Source organism: Notamacropus eugenii, chromosome 2, assembly GCF_028372415.1.
Source record: "Notamacropus eugenii isolate mMacEug1 chromosome 2, mMacEug1.pri_v2, whole genome shotgun sequence".
NCBI classification, from domain to species: domain Eukaryota; kingdom Metazoa; phylum Chordata; class Mammalia; order Diprotodontia; family Macropodidae; genus Notamacropus; species Notamacropus eugenii.
In genome coordinates, this window is record NC_092873.1 from 316,536,028 (window position 1) to 316,552,720 (window position 16,693).

Sequence of the window (16,693 nt, forward strand, 5' to 3'; positions counted from 1 at the left end):
AGCTCTGTGTCTGTAAGGGATGGGAATCAGGGAAAGCATGTCTGGCTGTCCACTTGCATGCCATTCATCCTTGGTCCTGCTGTTTCTGGCAGTCCTTTCAGTACAATATCAACTTGATCTGTAGGGATTTTAATTAGGTATTTTAATGTTCCCAGTCATTTTCAAAGGTTCGTATTTTAAAGCTAGGCAATTGCTGGAGCCTGAATAAGTCAATCAGAAGGAACTTATTCTTTCTCTCACAGTTCTGACCTCCTTCAAGCTTGCATCTTTTTCATCTGTAAAACAAAAGGTAAGATCCTATTCCTATTCCCTGGCTTCAGAAAGGTGTTGTTTTTTTTTAATGTGAGTTTTATTACCCCATTCTACAGATGGAATGTAGAGGAGGCAACCTATAGTAAAAGCATTTCCTTCTGCATCCCTTAGTATCTGATATTGCTGCATCTAAACATACGGATTTTTACTATGAATATGCAGTAGTTACAACGTGTAAAGGCAACTGGGGATTCTGGAAGGAGTTTTCACCAAATCCAAAATTTTGCCCCACAAGCAAACATTTTTTTCAGATCCCTAGATAGCATGCTTTTTTGTTTTTATCATGTAGGCAATATCTGATACAATATTCTTTTGATGATCAAATTACAACGAGCAGGAAATTGCTATGTTCTGGAATGGTATTCTTTACTTGTAGGGGAAGTGCACATATAACTGGCATTTTATACAGTGTTAGTCAAAGGTGCTTTATGTCAAAATGCATAATTTGAACTTAAATTTCTAAAGATGAAGCCTAATAGATGAGTACACAATGTTTAATTGTCTCCAGTGACTTTGCACAGTATAATTTGAACCTGTTTCTTGATTTTCTATCAGTGAAACTAAGATAGGAGACAAACCATTTTAATCTTGTCATCCTCACAATAGTCTGTTTAATGGGATGACATTATCAAGTCCTTAAGAAAATTACTTTCAAGAAAACAATTGCAATATTACATTCCTGTTATTACAAAATCCTCTACAGTGATGTCAAAAAAGAATTGATGGATGGGATTTAGAGTATTTAGAAAGGGAGAAGAATCTTTTTAAGAAAAATGGGGACACTCAAAGCAATAGCAGGAAAGCAAAGATTGGAAATAAGAAAGTATAAGTATAAAGGACATATAAAGAAGAGGCAGTGGGGCTCAGCAGAAAGGATGCTTTTCTTAGAGTCAAAGCTTGAGGTACAAGCCTGGGTTCCCAAACTTACTGACTGTCTCACCTTGGTCAAGTCATTTAAGCTTCTCTGAACCTGTGTTCACATCTGTAGCATGGGAATAATAATACTCACATTAAAAAAACAACCACCACAACCATCAACAACAACCTTTCTGACCCCTTGTTTCTTTCTCTCCTTTCTCAAATCTTCTTAGAAAGCTTTGTCTGGATCTTTCCCTTACACATACTACATTCTACCTTAGGATCATAGATTTAGAATTAGATGGAACAATGTAGTCCAGAATGTATAATAAAACTGCCTAATAAATATTTGTATGTATATATATATGTGTATATATATATATATATATATTCTAAACATATGGTTTCACAGGGTTGTTGTGAGACAAATGTTTTAAAAAGTATAATGCTCTACATAAAAGTGAGCTGTACAAACAAAAATCATTCTTTAAACAAGATAACCTTTAACAAAACAATTATTTTACTGACAGTTTTCATTTATTACAAAATAATTGCTATTATTTTCATTTTTTCTATTTTCAGTTCACAAAGAATATATTGAGAGTGTACTAGGTACCCAACACTGTGCTAGGAGCTCCAGGATATACATAGTAAATGGAAAGTATAGTCCCTGCCCTCAAGCAGCATATAGTCTACCTGGAAACACAAGCGAGGACATGAAAATGCTAGAGAAAGATAACAGAGAAATATCTTGGGGTTTTTTTTCAATATAAGCTCCTGGAAAAGCAAGTGCTCCCGGTCTGTGGCACCCCATGCAACCATAGTTATGAAGTGATGTTGTGACAAATGAGGCAGGGAAAACATTTTTAAAATGTCACAGTAGGTGAGCCAAAATTCTCTGTCTCTTTCCAAAGGCATGACTGATTTCTGACCGCACTAGCAAATGGCACCTGGGATTTAACATTTCACCTGAAACAAAGCCAGGGGATTACACATGAGCAACATTATGCTTAGAGATAAACTAGTAAGAGAATAAAGTCTAAATCCTGAATTTTCACTGTCCTATCATTTTTCCTCCTCTTAAAGTATTCTCCTGTGGACCCCCAAATAATCCGCAACCATGAGTTCGGATGCTGACATGGCCGTCTTTGGAGAGGCTGCTCCTTACCTCCGAAAGTCTGAAAAAGAAAGAATCGAGGCCCAGAACAAGCCTTTTGATGCTAAGTCGTCTGTCTTTGTGGTGGATGCTAAAGAATCATTTGTAAAGGCTGTTGTTCAGAGCCGGGAAGGGGGAAAAGTGACAGCAAAGACAGAAGCAGGAGCGGTAAGCAAGCTCTCTGTAGGTTATCCCACCTATTTCTTATCTGCTTCATTTATTTCATACTTGTTTTTCTATTTTCTCTAATAGACTGTGACTGTTAAAGATGATCAGGTGTTTCCCATGAACCCTCCTAAATATGACAAGATTGAGGACATGGCCATGATGACTCACCTGCATGAACCAGCTGTCCTGTATAACCTCAAAGAGCGTTATGCAGCCTGGATGATCTACGTAAGTAAATTTGCAAGAGTTCCCTTTCGGTTATCTCCTGGAAAATTTTCATTTTACTTAGTTACTTAATTGCCTGTTATGTGCTTCTAATTCCTTTTTCTCATGCAGACCTATTCAGGCCTCTTCTGTGTCACTGTCAATCCCTACAAGTGGCTGCCAGTGTATAATGCAGAGGTGGTAACTGCCTACAGGGGTAAAAAGCGTCAAGAGGCTCCTCCCCACATCTTCTCTATCTCTGACAATGCCTATCAGTTCATGTTAACTGGTGAGGAATTCAGTTCTTTGTAAAATTAGTTATGTCATCAATTACTGCATAGTTGGTATCTGAGGCTTTTATTTATAGTCTCTTTAAGTTATGTGCCCTCTGCAAAGAAATTTAAACAAAGGGATTCAGAGTAAGAAATTAGAGTAGAATCAGAATGCTTTATTTAAGCCAAATCTCTCAAGAATCTAGGCTACTTATTTGTCATCAATTTTTAGAAGTTGTAAGAGTTATTAAAATATTATATTCCATTATGAAGATGATACATCACTGACCTACTTTCAAAAGGGCTTAAGCTCTGAATTGCTTTCCAGTAGTGGTGATATGTAGTACTGATCTATCCATTACCTTTCATTTGGTAGCCTTTGAGCATTTGTGAGATGATCGACTGGGCTTGGGTTATAGTCTGTGGCTAGGAAATAGAATTGTCTCCCACTTCCTCTGGGAAGCTAATTGATTTACATGGAGATAAAATTCCCACCCTTAGTCTTGTGAATTAGCACCACCTTTTGCTGAGCACTAACAACTAAACTAACTAGTTCAAACATGATTTAATATCTTTTCATCTAATTAGTCAGCGACATGGAGTAGAAAATCCCTGGATTTTAAGTCAGAGTCCTGAATTCAAATCCTAGTTCTGTCCTTTGTCATATAGTTCTAGCTGCACGACTCTGGGAGAATCACTTCTCTCTAGGCTTTTTTTTTCATCCATAAAGTAAGGAGGTTGAACAAGATTATCTCTAAGGACTTTTCTAGTTCTAAATCCAAAGGTCTTCCCATGTTCCTGACTTTCCATATTAACCAAGGATTAGAAGAGAATGTATATATTGGAAGAGAATGTATTAAGCCTGCAAGTGATAACTAGAGAACAATTCTGGTGATCTAATATGTGATAACACATAACTAAATGAAAATGAGCTCATTTTTTGTGCTTAGGAAGATAATCCCTTTATGCTTTTCTCACCACAAACACAGGAGATTTTGAGTTAAAGGCTGACATACCTACATTCAGGTAGTAAGGCATTTTGCTTTTAAAATGTAGAGTTTTTCTTTGTATATCTGTAGATTTGTGATTTGTATCATAGGTTTTCATCCATTAAAAAAAGATAATTAAAGCTCTCTCTAAAAGCCTGGAATATTCATAGGGGAAGGGCCAAATTAATTCCTACAATTAAATGAATAGGATTATAGAATGGCAGAATTTTTGAGTTGGAAGGGGATCTCAGTGACCATCTAGTCCAGAGGTGGAGAACCAAGGCTCTCTACCTCCTCAAGTGCAGCCCTTTGACAGATTTGTTCTATGAAGTTTGGATTCTAGTCTAACCCATATCCCTCAAAGAATCCTCGCTATAACATGCCCATCAAGTGGTCCACCAACCCCTGCTTGAAGACTTTCAGCAAGAGGAAATCTACCAAAGCTTGAGTCAACTCCTTCTACTTTCTGACAATTCTCATTATCAGGAAGGTTTCCCTGACATTTTTTAATTCCCTCTTTTGTACTTCCTTTCATTGCTTGTAATTGTTTTAGTCATTTCAATTCTGTTTGACTCTTTGTGACCTCATTTGGGGTTCCATGGCAAAGATATTGGAATGGCTTGCCACTTTCTTCTTCAGCTCATTTTACAGATGAGGAAACTGAGGCAAAAAGGGTTAAGAGACTTGCCCAGAGTCACACAGCTAGTACTTAAATGTCAAAATTCAAATTTGAGCACAGTTCTTCCTGTCTCCAGGCCCATCACTCTATCCACTGTTCTATCTAGCTATCCCTTTTGTACTTCCACTGGATCTTAAATACATGCCTGGAAAGTTTGTATTTTTGAACAAGGGAGAGATATGATCAAATATGTGACAGGGAGATTATTTTTATATCTGTGTGAGGAGGGAATAAAAGTAAGATGTCTAATTAGAAGTCTACCTCAGCATTTCTGATAGAAATAGAATTAGGGTAAGAAATGGAATTTGGGTCAGAAAGAAAACCCTGAGGAAGGAGCTCCTGTGGCTTCCCATCACATAGGTCTAAATACAAACTGCTTTGTTTGATTCTTTATGACCTGACCATTTCCTTCTTTGTTAGTCTTTATAGACTGTGTTCTAGCAACTCTAGACTACATGCTATTCCTCTAATATGCACTGCTGTTCTCCGTGCTTAGAATGTTTCATCTCCTAACCTCTACCCTTTAGTTCCTCTAACTTCCTTCAAGACTCAACTCAAACCTCACCTACTCCAGGAGGCCTTCCCTTGGTTTCCCCTCTTCATCTCACTCCTCCACCCCAGTTGGTTAAAACCTTCTCTCAGAGTGCCTTTTTATCTACCCTGCTTAGATCTTTTGTCTACCTAGTAATTTACTTGTCCCCATCATTAAAATATAAGCTTCCTGGGGCAGGGGCTGTGTTTTTGCCTTTCTTTGCAGTTCCAGCTCTTACCACAATGTCTGGCATATAGCCAGTGCTATAAATGCTTTATTAATAAAAACTACTACAATAGTCACAAGTGCCCCACCCCTAACTAGAAGAATAAATCAAAGGAGTGAGTGTTCCCAAGTTTAAATATTCAAATGCTGACACTGAGAACCAATACACCATTCTATTGCCAGTCAAAGGGTCTATTTGCCAGACTGTTAGTATATGTGGATTATGCACTTACTAAATCTCTCTCACTTTCTTTTATCTTACAGATAGAGAGAATCAGTCTATCTTGATCACGTAAGTATTTTTATGTTAACACCAAAGAGGCATTTCAGCAGTTACAAAAATGAGAAATAAGAGAAGTGGAAAAATTTCTCCAGTAATCTAGCAAGGCAGGGGCAGAATCAGAACAGGTCTACACAGCAATTTTCATTTTCATCGATGTCTTAGATTTCATCTGAATGTAAAATTATGGTCAGGGGAGAGAGAGAGAGAGAACTCTCAGGCATTTCACATGCTGATCTATAGCACAGGCAACAGCCTAGGGAATTCCCAGTCTAGTCTTGATCCATTAGCTATTGAGAACAAAAGGAGAAGCTGAGTTTGATCTAAAATAATAACAATTTGCATTTATGTAGCACTTAATCTACTAAACACTTTCCTTATAAAAGCCTAGTAAGGTGGGTAGTTCAAACATTAATAGTTCTAAGTCTTTCTGCGGTACCATGTGTGTTCTCCAAAAGGAACCAGCATAAACAGAGAGATTGTGAGTACTAGAAGTACTGAAGTTTTGAGTCACAATAAATCTCTCTTCATTTTGTTTTTCTTTTAGCCTGTCTATTCCAGAGATGGGGCTCTCTTGCCTCTTACAGTGCTTACTAGTGAATAGAAGGCATCACATTTTTAAAGCATAGCCAGAACAATGCAGTTTTCTGAACATGTAGCTAGATGAAATACCATCATAGCCAGTAAGGAAAGTTATTATCAGGCTCTGCTCAAGGTATCCTTGTTTCATCCCTAGATTCTAAGCTTCATGGGAAGGGCTGTCTTGTTTAATCTTCCTATCTTCTTAGCATCTAGAACACTGCTCTGGATGGAAGTGTCCAAACTTTTTCTGAAAAATTATTGAAGTGGCTTAATTTTCTCCCTTAGAAAAAAATTCTCAGTGCTTAACACAATGTGTCCAGAGCTCAGCACATAGTAGGTGCTTAATAAATGCAAGTTGCCTGAGTGATTAAACTTTAAATTTTACTTTAATATTAGGGTTTGGTTTTCAACAAGAATTTATTGAATGGCAAAAATATTATAGGACCTTGTGGAAAATGAGATGGAGAGTGTTAGAAAAGGGAAAATAAAGGAAATAAAAGATCATGTGTTTTAGGAGTTTACAATCTTCTTAGAAAAACTAACAATGTAAGGCAGTATATGAACTAGCAACCAGGTGGCACAGTGGACAAGCGCTAGACTTGGAGTCAGGAAGACCAGAGTTTAAATATTGCCTCAGACAATTTATCTGGAAATGTCACTTCACTTTGTCTGCTTCAGTTTTCTTATCTGTAAAATGTGGATAATTGTATTTGCTTCCTGGAGTTGTTGTGAGGATAAAATATAATAGTTTGTAAAGCACTTTGCAAACCATTTAGTGCTACATAAATGCTAGTTTTTGTTCTTATTGTGAATAGCACAAATAAATTCTATGGGAATTTTGGGAAAGAATAATATTACTTGGATAAGAACCATGATGGGGTAAGCAATGCTTGTCACATATATCTCTCTCTTTTCTTCCTTGGCCAAGGGCATGACTAGTTCCATATTTTTCTACTTCTAATAAGCATGAAGCTTGAAGAATGTCAGGTACCCAGGCAGAAAGACCTGGAGAAAGTAGCATCATAGAGTTGAAATCCAATGCTTTTGTCTTTTCTACTAGTAGGAAAATGAATAAAATATAGGGTCTAGTTGAGGGTGACTCTATTGTTTCTCTAACTTAAAGTCTTGAAGATTTTATATTTACTACAATTTGTGTTTGGCAGTGGAGAATCCGGTGCTGGAAAGACTGTCAACACCAAGCGTGTCATTCAGTACTTTGCAACAATTGCAGTGACTGGGGAGAAGAAAAAGGAAGAGCCTGGAAAGATGCAGGTGAGTCCATTACCAGAATTAGAATGAAACCTCTTCCTATGCTCCGAGGTGTATGTATGAAGTCCCTAATATCATAATTTGTTCCTCCTAAGGGGACGCTTGAAGATCAAATCATTAGCGCCAATCCACTGCTGGAGGCTTTTGGCAATGCCAAGACTGTGAGGAATGATAACTCTTCTCGATTTGTAAGTTCTCTGGTCATTGTAAGAAATTTGTATTTGGTATTTATTTCCACTAGCATAGCTAACAATTTGATAAATATATTTATTTGCCTTCCATGTTTTTATACCTATACTTTTTTTTTTCATTTCAAGGGTAAATTTATTAGGATCCACTTTGGTACTACTGGGAAACTGGCTTCAGCTGACATTGAAACATGTAAGTGATTAGAATCAACCACTAAAAGCATATTTGAGTAACTGTTCAAGAAGTAAATGAATTTCAGCAGATGAGAATCGATTGTTTGAATCCCTTGACATATTCTACTGCTTTAAATAATGAAACTTGTAAATCTGTGCTATCTGAATTTCTTTATTAATTTCTGATTTTGTTAATTATACATTTTCTTTCAGATCTGCTGGAGAAGTCTAGGGTTACTTTCCAGCTAAAGGCTGAAAGAAGCTATCATATATTTTATCAGATCACGTCAAACAAGAAACCAGAACTGATTGGTAATTAATAAGGGAGAAAGATAAAAAATTTTAAGGAGATTTCAAGATTTTCCAGTGTTTTAAGACATACATTCTTCCTTTCTTACAGAGATGCTACTGATCACCACCAACCCATATGACTATGCCTTTGTCAGTCAAGGGGAGATCACTGTTCCGAGCATTGATGACCAGGAAGAGCTAATTGCTACTGATGTAAGTAAATGATAGGAAGCAAAATTAGTTAAAGTTCTATTATATGGTCTTCACAGAACTAAATGTTTTGCAGAGTGCTATTGATATCCTGGGCTTCACATCTGATGAAAAAGTATCCATTTACAAACTTACTGGGGCTGTCATGCATTATGGGAACATGAAATTCAAGCAGAAGCAAAGAGAGGAACAAGCTGAGCCAGATGGCACTGAAGGTAATCCTCATCTACTTTTAAATAACTAGGGGAAAAAAATCTTATTCTTAATTTATGTTCCCCTTGAGATTATACTCTTAAAATTTCCTCTAGAAAAAAAAGACACGATCAAAAATTACTTACTGATTATCTAATGTATGGAGAATTCTGTGATGGAAGCTGGAAGATGAAAGAAAAGATTTGCAATGTATGGTCCCTGATTCCAAGGAACTTTCAGTCTAGTTAGAGAGACAGAATATACATATGTAAAAATATAGGTTCATGGTAGCTTATATTAGGTGCTTAATGAATGATTAATTAATGGAAAATTAATGGAAAATTTAACTAATGGAATTAATTAATGGAAAATTAATGGAAAAACTCAGAGGGCTAAAGGTATCATGGAGGACATAGACTCTCCAGTCTTGAAATTAGAATTTAAGAATTAAGAATTCAAGTATTTAAGAATTACTGCCAAATTTTTGGTTACCATAGATGACAACACTACAAACTCAAGAAGTGGATCATGTTATTTTAGATAGAGCAGTGAATATGGAATTTGGAACCTGGATTTAAATCTTGGCTTTGTCGTTACGCCTTGTGTGACTTTGATCACATCCCAATCTGTCAAGACCTCAGTATCTTCATCTATAAAATAAGAAGTTTAGATTAGATGTGCTTTCTTTTTCTTCCCTCCTTTTCCCTGCCCTGCCCTGCCCTCCCCTCCTCTCCTTTCTTCATCCTCCCTTTCCTTTTTCCTTTCCTTTCCCTTTCTTTTTTCCTTTCCTTTTTCCTTTCCTTTCCTTTTCTTTCCTTTCCTTTTTTTTAGGCAATCAGGATTAAGTGACTTGCCCACGCAGCTAGTAAGAGTTTGACATCAGCAAATTCCTCCCAACTCTAAAATCCTGTGATACATAGGAATAGGTGTCTGTACAAGTATATTTGAATCAGTGACAAAATTGGTCAGGAGTGTTTGAAAGGCTGTCCTGAGACCATTGCAAGCCTTCTTCTGGCCTTTTTAAAGCCCTTCCATACTTCATTGTTTCAAGTATCTACAACTACATTGGTAGTAGCAGTCCCTCATCTCAGACATATCTAATAATAATAACTTTATTTTGGGGGGCTGGACTTGCCAAGGGTATATGTGTAGGACTTGACCTTTTTTCGATGTTGATACCAGGTCTATATTTACAATGTGAAACAAACTCTCAGTATCAACAACAACACTAATAACAAAAACATTAAATAGTATTTCAATGATTGCACAGCTTTTATCTGTATTGTCTCATTTGATTTAGTAAATATTCATAAAGTAAGGCAACAAGCATTTATTAGCACCTACTATGTTCTAGGCACTCTACTAAGCACTGAGAATAAAAAGAAAGGTAAAAACAGTTCCTACCCTGAAGAAGCTTATAATTTAATGGAGAAGACAATATGTAAACAGTTATTTACAAGAGATATATGAAGGATAAATTGGAAATAAACATAGAGGAAAAGCACCAGCATTAAGGGGGACCAAGAAAGCCTTCTTCTAGGAAATAAGATTTTCACTGGCACTTGAAGGAAGTCAGGAAAGCCAGAAAGAAGAGATTAGGAGGAGATCATTTCAGAGGTGGGGAACTGCCAAGGCAAATGTACAGAGCTGGAAAATGATATGTCTTGTGTGACGAAAAAGGAGGCCAGAATCACTAGATCATCAAGTATGTGGAGAAGAGTAGGACATAAGAACTGATAAGATAGAAGGGGATCATGATATGAAGGACCTTAAGGGAAATATTTATGAATATAAATACTGAACAAGTTGTATTATATGATTGTGATGGAATACCATTGTGTTACAAGAAATTATGAGCTCTATGATCCTAGAAAACATGATCCTAGAAAATATGAATAGACTTGCACAAAATAATGAAGTGTGAAATGAGAAGAACCAAGAGAAAATGTATAGAGTAAGAACAATATTGTTTTCAGAACAACTCTGAGTGACTGTCATTTTTACTATTATAAATACCCAAAATAACTACAAAGGACATATGAACAAAGACACTATCTGCATCCAGAGAAAAATTGATAGAGTATGTATAGAAAATCTTTACATATGTGTGTGTATTTGTGTCATGGTAGTTACCTCTAGGATAGTGGGGGAGGGAGAACAGAAGAAAAAAAAGTTACATGATAACTTTATTATATACTCTAAAGGAATAGCAAGTTATTTATAACAGATTTGCAGTTTCGCATACAATCATCTTTTTTCCTATTTTACTATGTTAAGGAAATGCTTGTTTTATTAAGTTCAGAGTAAATATTTTTAAAAAAGGAAGTAGAAGTATTTCTATTTGATTCTCGAGTTAAGAAGGAGCTACTGGATTTAAGGGAAGAGGGAAGCGACAATGTCAGACTTGTACGTTAGGAAGGTCACTTTAGCAGCTGAATGGAAAATTGACTGGAGAGGGGAGAGACTTTAAGAAGACCAACTAGAAAGCTATTATAACAATCCAGACATGAAGTAGTAAGAGCTTGCATTAGAGTGGAAGCAGTGTCAGAGGAGAGAATGGGGCATCTATGAGGAATGTGACAAAGGTAGAATCCACAGGATTTAGCAATGAATTAGATAAGGATGAGAGAGATTGAAGAGTCAAGGATGATATCTAAGCTAAGAAGACAGAGAAAATGGTAATGTTCTCAACAGCAAGAGGGATGTTAGAAAGAAAGGAAGGTTTGGGGGAAAAAATAGAGTTCAATATTGGACATGTTGAGTTTTCAGATGTCTATAGAACATCCAGTTCAAGATGTCCAACAGTCAGTTGGAAATGCAAGACTGGAGGTCAGAAGAGAGATAAGGATTAGATAAATAGATCTACATACATCTACATGGAGATGATAATTGAGAACAAGAATGCTGATAAAATTACCAAGCAAAATAACAAAGAGAGGGATGAAAAGAGAGCCCAGGACAGAGCCTTGGAGGATACTCGTGCCTCTCAAGGGCAACCTGAATGAAGAAAGGAGACCTAGAAGTAGTAGTCAAATAGGCAGAAGAACTAGGAGAATATCATGAAAATTTAGAGAGAAATGAATATCAAGGGGTTGAAAATTACAGGGTATTAAAGGCTACAAAAAGGTCAAGAAGAATGAGGATTGAGAAAAAGTCACGATATTTGGCAATTTAGAAATTACTGGTAACTTTGGAGAGAACAGTTTCAGTTTGCATGATGAGTTTAGAATCCAGAATACAGAGAATTAATAAGAGATAGAGAATAAAAGAGGAGGCACAAATTATAAACTATTTTCTAAAAGAGTTTAGTTACAAAAGATATACAGTGATAGCTGTTGGGGATTGGTTGATTAGGAATAGGGGAAAAGAGGAAGCTCTTAATGAATGTCCTGAAATTTTTCAGTGAACTTTGATATAAATACTAAGCTGAAAGAATTGGGGAGGGGAGCTATGAGAGGCTTAAGGAACAATGAAAAAGTATAGAAATGACACTGTGGTGAATGAGTTAGTGAGTCGGGGAGATGTAAAAGGACTGTCTTGCTGCAATGAGGAACCAACTGAGATTATGTTTAAAAAAATTGTAACAGACCCAGTCAGCACAGTTTAGTGATTTTCTCCAGCTATGTTCGGCAACATGTAAATAGGAGAAAAGCAACAAAGAGTGGGAGTAATCTAAGCCTTGGAGTTGGCAAGACAAGATTGGTGATAGGATAAAGAAGCAAAAATTCAGGTGAAAAGGAAAGTGTGTAGAGTTGAATTAGTTCACCAAGTGGTCAAGATAGGAAATGGGAGAGAGTAAACAATACAAGAGTGATGTATTCAGGAAGAACCAGGAGGTGAAGGGATTGGAGGTCATGGTATGAACAAAGAATAGGGATAAGAATCATAAGGCAGAGGGAGGAATTTCAGAGTTCATGAATTTGTAAGGAGAAGACTTGTAGGGGATGGCAAAAGGCTTGCTAAAAAAATTGTTGTTGTGTGGTCAAGTTCTTGATGAAATTTTCTGAAATCAGTTATGTTGGTTTTCAGATAAAAGATATACAATTCATAATGCATGTAACATGTGCAATTCAATATATACAATATTAAAAATATAATAGACATTGAATTTGAAGTTTGGTCAGACCCTAGACTTTGGGTCATTGTCAGCTCTATATTATGATGAGGCTTTAGATGTTAAAAACTTTGTTTTAATAAATGGGTTTCTTTGGCCTGTTATATCTATCATTACTACCTTTCTTTCCCCACAGTTGCTGACAAGGCTGCCTACCTCCAAAATCTAAATTCTGCTGACCTCCTCAAAGCTCTATGCTACCCTAGAGTGAAGGTTGGCAATGAATACGTCACCAAAGGTCAGACTGTGCAACAGGTAAGTTAGTTTCTTAGCTAGAGATTTAGTTACCAAACAATCAATAAACATTTATTAACCCCCTACTAGATATCAGGTGGGGCAGTGAATCGAGTGCTGGATCTGAACTCAGGGAGACTCATCTTCCTGAATGCAATTCCGGCCTCAGACACTTACTAGTTATGTGACCCAGGACAAGTTACTTAACCCTATTTGCCTCAATTTCCTTATCTGTAAAAATGAGATGCAGAAGGAAATGACAAGCCAATCTAACATCTTTGCCAAGAAAACCCCAAATGGGGTCACAAAGACTTTGAAATGACTGAATACCTGAAACAGCTGAAAATATATCAGGCACTTCACTAGGTGCTGAAAAAGATGAAAATGAAAAGAACTTACAAACTATTGGTGGAGATAACATGTACATATATTGATACATAGAAAATAAATATTCCTTACAATTCTCTAATAAAGACAGTAATTACATGTTTATTGATATGTCTGTACTTATCTGTCCTTCAGGTGCTCAATGCTGTGGGTGCCCTGGCTAAAGCTGTCTATGAGAGGATGTTCCTGTGGATGGTCACTCGCATCAACCAGCAGCTGGACACCAAGCAGCCCAGACAGTACTTCATTGGAGTCTTGGACATTGCTGGCTTCGAGATCTTTGATGTAAGTTGTTAGAGGAAACAAAACGTTAAATGGAGAAATCTACATAATTTGCTCTTCTTCAACTTGACTTGTTTTTTCCAATCACTCAGAGTGTTTTGTACTTGACACACTCAGTTCAACAGCTTCGAGCAGCTGTGCATCAACTTCACCAATGAGAAACTGCAACAATTCTTCAACCACCACATGTTCGTGCTGGAGCAGGAGGAGTACAAGAAGGAAGGGATTGAGTGGGAGTTCATTGACTTTGGGATGGACCTGGCTGCCTGCATCGAGCTCATTGAGAAGGTGTGTTTGGCCATTGATCAAACTGAAGGCTTAAGGGCCTTCCATTCAAAACTACTGTGGCCTTTGAAAGAGAAACATAATATCTTGGTACTTATTACATTGAAAGATTTTCTTTTTTTTCCCTTCACAAATGAAATAGCAAGGAATCTGCTAATAATCCCTAATTTTGGATATCACAAACAAGCTATATATCTATAGAGATATATAGAAATATATATGTATATTATATATGCACATACATACCTACATAAGTATACATATACATTTACTTATAGATATATATGTACTTATATATGTTTAAATATGTATATATGTGTGTATATATATACATACATATATTTGAACTTGCACTGTGCTTGTGTTTGCTATAATATAGCAATTCCCAGTGAGGGAAGTCGCTATACTAAAAGCCATCTATACCTACTTTATTTTAAAAAGCTGTCTGCAGCCCTGAGTGGCTGATTGATTTGTCCATGGTTCCATAGTGTTGTGTGTAAGAGGTATGACTTGAAATCAGGTCTTTCTGACTCTCAGGCCAGCTCTCCAGTTTTTATACATATAACATTCATTTGAGCCCTGGATCTGCCAATTGGTCTAGGTGACCTTGAGAAAGTTGTTCCTCTGTATGCTTGAGTATTCTATGGGAAGCTAGGTGGCACAGTGGATAGACAAATGGGCTTGGAATCAGGAAGATCTGAGTTAAAATCCAGCCTTAAACATTTATTAACTGTGTGAACTTGGGTAAGTCACTTAACCTCTGTTTGCCTCAGTTTCTTCAGCTCTATACCTACTTTCCAGGGTTGTGAGGATCAAATGAGATAATAATTGTGAAGTACGTAGCATAGTGCCCGCACACAGTAAGAACTACATAAATGTTAGCATTTATTACTGGCTGTTTGTGTAATCTTCAAATACTTAAATATATGTGTATGTGTGGATAGATAGATGGATGGGTGGATAAAAAGAGGCTTTACAGGATGGAATGTTTTGATGTTTTGTGGATAAGATTTATTTTATATTCTAGGTCACATTTTAATGGAAATTGGGGCATGTGGATCTTGTATTCTGAGACCTTTCAATAAGTTTTTAATAAGCATAGCAGATCCTTGGAATCTCACCAAAACACATTAAGGAAATATACCTTGATTAATATCAATGAACCTACAATAATATTTATATACATGCATGCATATATACACATATGTGCACATATATACACCCATACATACATATATATGTATATGCATGTACACACACATATAAGTATATAAAGTTGAGTGATTTGTCAAAGGTCATACAGTATAGAAATACCAGTGGTAGGCTTTGAACCCAGATCTTCTCAATACAAGTCTAGTGTTCATCACTATACCATGATGTACTATAATCATGTCTTTATCGTCCTCCTTTTAGCCAATGGGCATTTTCTCCATCCTAGAAGAAGAGTGTATGTTCCCCAAGGCAACAGACACTTCTTTCAAGAACAAACTATATGAACAACATTTGGGGAAATCCAACAACTTCCAGAAACCCAAGCCTGCCAAAGGGAAGACTGAGGCCCACTTCTCTCTGATACACTACGCTGGCACTGTAGACTACAACATTACTGGTTGGCTAGATAAGAACAAGGACCCCCTGAATGATACCGTGGTTGGGCTGTACCAGAAATCTGCAATGAAAACTCTGGCCTTGCTCTTCACTGGGGCAGGTGCTGGTGAAGCAGGTATTTTTCTGCGTAGTTAATACTTTGTTAAACTTATATGATCTTGAGAAGTACACTTTGATTACGTGTTTTCTTTTCCCTCAGAGGGTGGTGGAGGAAAGAAAGGTGGCAAGAAGAAGGGTTCATCTTTCCAGACTGTGTCAGCTCTTTTCAGGGTATGATCTTCATTTGTCCTCTATAATGTTTCAAAAAACTAAAATCACCAGGTAGTTGGTGGAGGACTAGAATATGTAGAAAGAACTAGAATATATATGTAGATACAGATAGTGCTGTGTGTGGGGGTATGGGTATTAAGTATCTAAATGATTTTTAATTGATTACTGATTATGTGGCAAAATGGGAAGACAGATCAACAGATAAAGATAAAGATAGCAGGATTTATATACTTGATAAAGTATTGATATTTAATAAAGAGTAGGATTTCATGGATATGTAGGGAGAGAAGGGCTCTGTAGAGAAGGGACTAGTTTGAGAAAGTCACAATAAAATGGAGAGAGAGAATTTTTCAGCAGGGAGAATTAAAAGATGGGAGATACTTGAAAAACTAGGAATCAGTAAACAAACAAAGGGGATTATATTCTTTATAATTCAATAGACATTTATTAAGCATGTAATATATACGTGCCACTGGGACACAAAGCTTTTTTAAATGGCATAGTCCATACTCACAAGGGGTTTAAATTTACATTATAAAATTGACGTAGTGCTGAAATTAGGTGGTTGCAGAAATGTTCAGTGGTATATTAATATCTTACCTTGAGAGCAGAAATGGGACTTAAATATCACATCCCCTCATTTTTCAAATAAAAGAACTGAGTCCCAGAAAGATGCTTAGAAAAAATTAGAAAAAATAGGGTTGTGTAATTCTTAGCAAATATGAGGAGAGAGAAGCAATATAGAGAATACAGGATTGAGAGATGGAAGTCATCTTAGAGGCCACTAGTCCAACTCCTCCATTTGTAGACGAGGAAACTTAGGCCCAGAGATACGAAGTGACTTGCTGGATGTATTATACAGGTAGTAATTGATAGAACCAGTATTGAACTGAGTCACTTTGGATACAACTTTTGGACATTTTTCTTCATAT

At 36.6% G+C, this 16,693-nt stretch overlaps 1 protein-coding gene and 1 long non-coding RNA gene across 3 annotated transcripts in view; one reads left to right on the plus strand and one right to left on the minus strand.

The window, feature by feature from the left end:
* LOC140527848 (uncharacterized) overlaps positions 1 to 2,536 on the minus strand; it is a 10,775-nt gene extending 8,239 nt beyond the window's left edge. For both annotated transcript variants that reach the window (XR_011974947.1, XR_011974948.1), the window contains exon 1: positions 2,339 to 2,536. This is a non-coding gene — a long non-coding RNA (uncharacterized lncRNA). The remainder of the gene's footprint in view (positions 1 to 2,338) is intronic.
* Positions 1 to 16,693, plus strand: part of LOC140527847 (myosin-4) — a 32,576-nt gene that overhangs the window by 41 nt on the left and 15,842 nt on the right. The window contains exons 2-17 of the mRNA XM_072645083.1: positions 243 to 289; positions 2,257 to 2,494; positions 2,579 to 2,722; positions 2,831 to 2,987; positions 5,660 to 5,687; positions 7,421 to 7,529; positions 7,622 to 7,714; positions 7,844 to 7,907; positions 8,102 to 8,200; positions 8,289 to 8,392; positions 8,466 to 8,604; positions 12,832 to 12,950; positions 13,452 to 13,601; positions 13,716 to 13,886; positions 15,297 to 15,606; positions 15,691 to 15,761. Of these exons, the coding sequence (XP_072501184.1) occupies positions 2,291 to 2,494; positions 2,579 to 2,722; positions 2,831 to 2,987; positions 5,660 to 5,687; positions 7,421 to 7,529; positions 7,622 to 7,714; positions 7,844 to 7,907; positions 8,102 to 8,200; positions 8,289 to 8,392; positions 8,466 to 8,604; positions 12,832 to 12,950; positions 13,452 to 13,601; positions 13,716 to 13,886; positions 15,297 to 15,606; positions 15,691 to 15,761 (1,962 nt within the window). The 5' untranslated portion in view covers positions 243 to 289; positions 2,257 to 2,290. The remainder of the gene's footprint in view (positions 1 to 242; positions 290 to 2,256; positions 2,495 to 2,578; positions 2,723 to 2,830; positions 2,988 to 5,659; positions 5,688 to 7,420; positions 7,530 to 7,621; positions 7,715 to 7,843; positions 7,908 to 8,101; positions 8,201 to 8,288; positions 8,393 to 8,465; positions 8,605 to 12,831; positions 12,951 to 13,451; positions 13,602 to 13,715; positions 13,887 to 15,296; positions 15,607 to 15,690; positions 15,762 to 16,693) is intronic.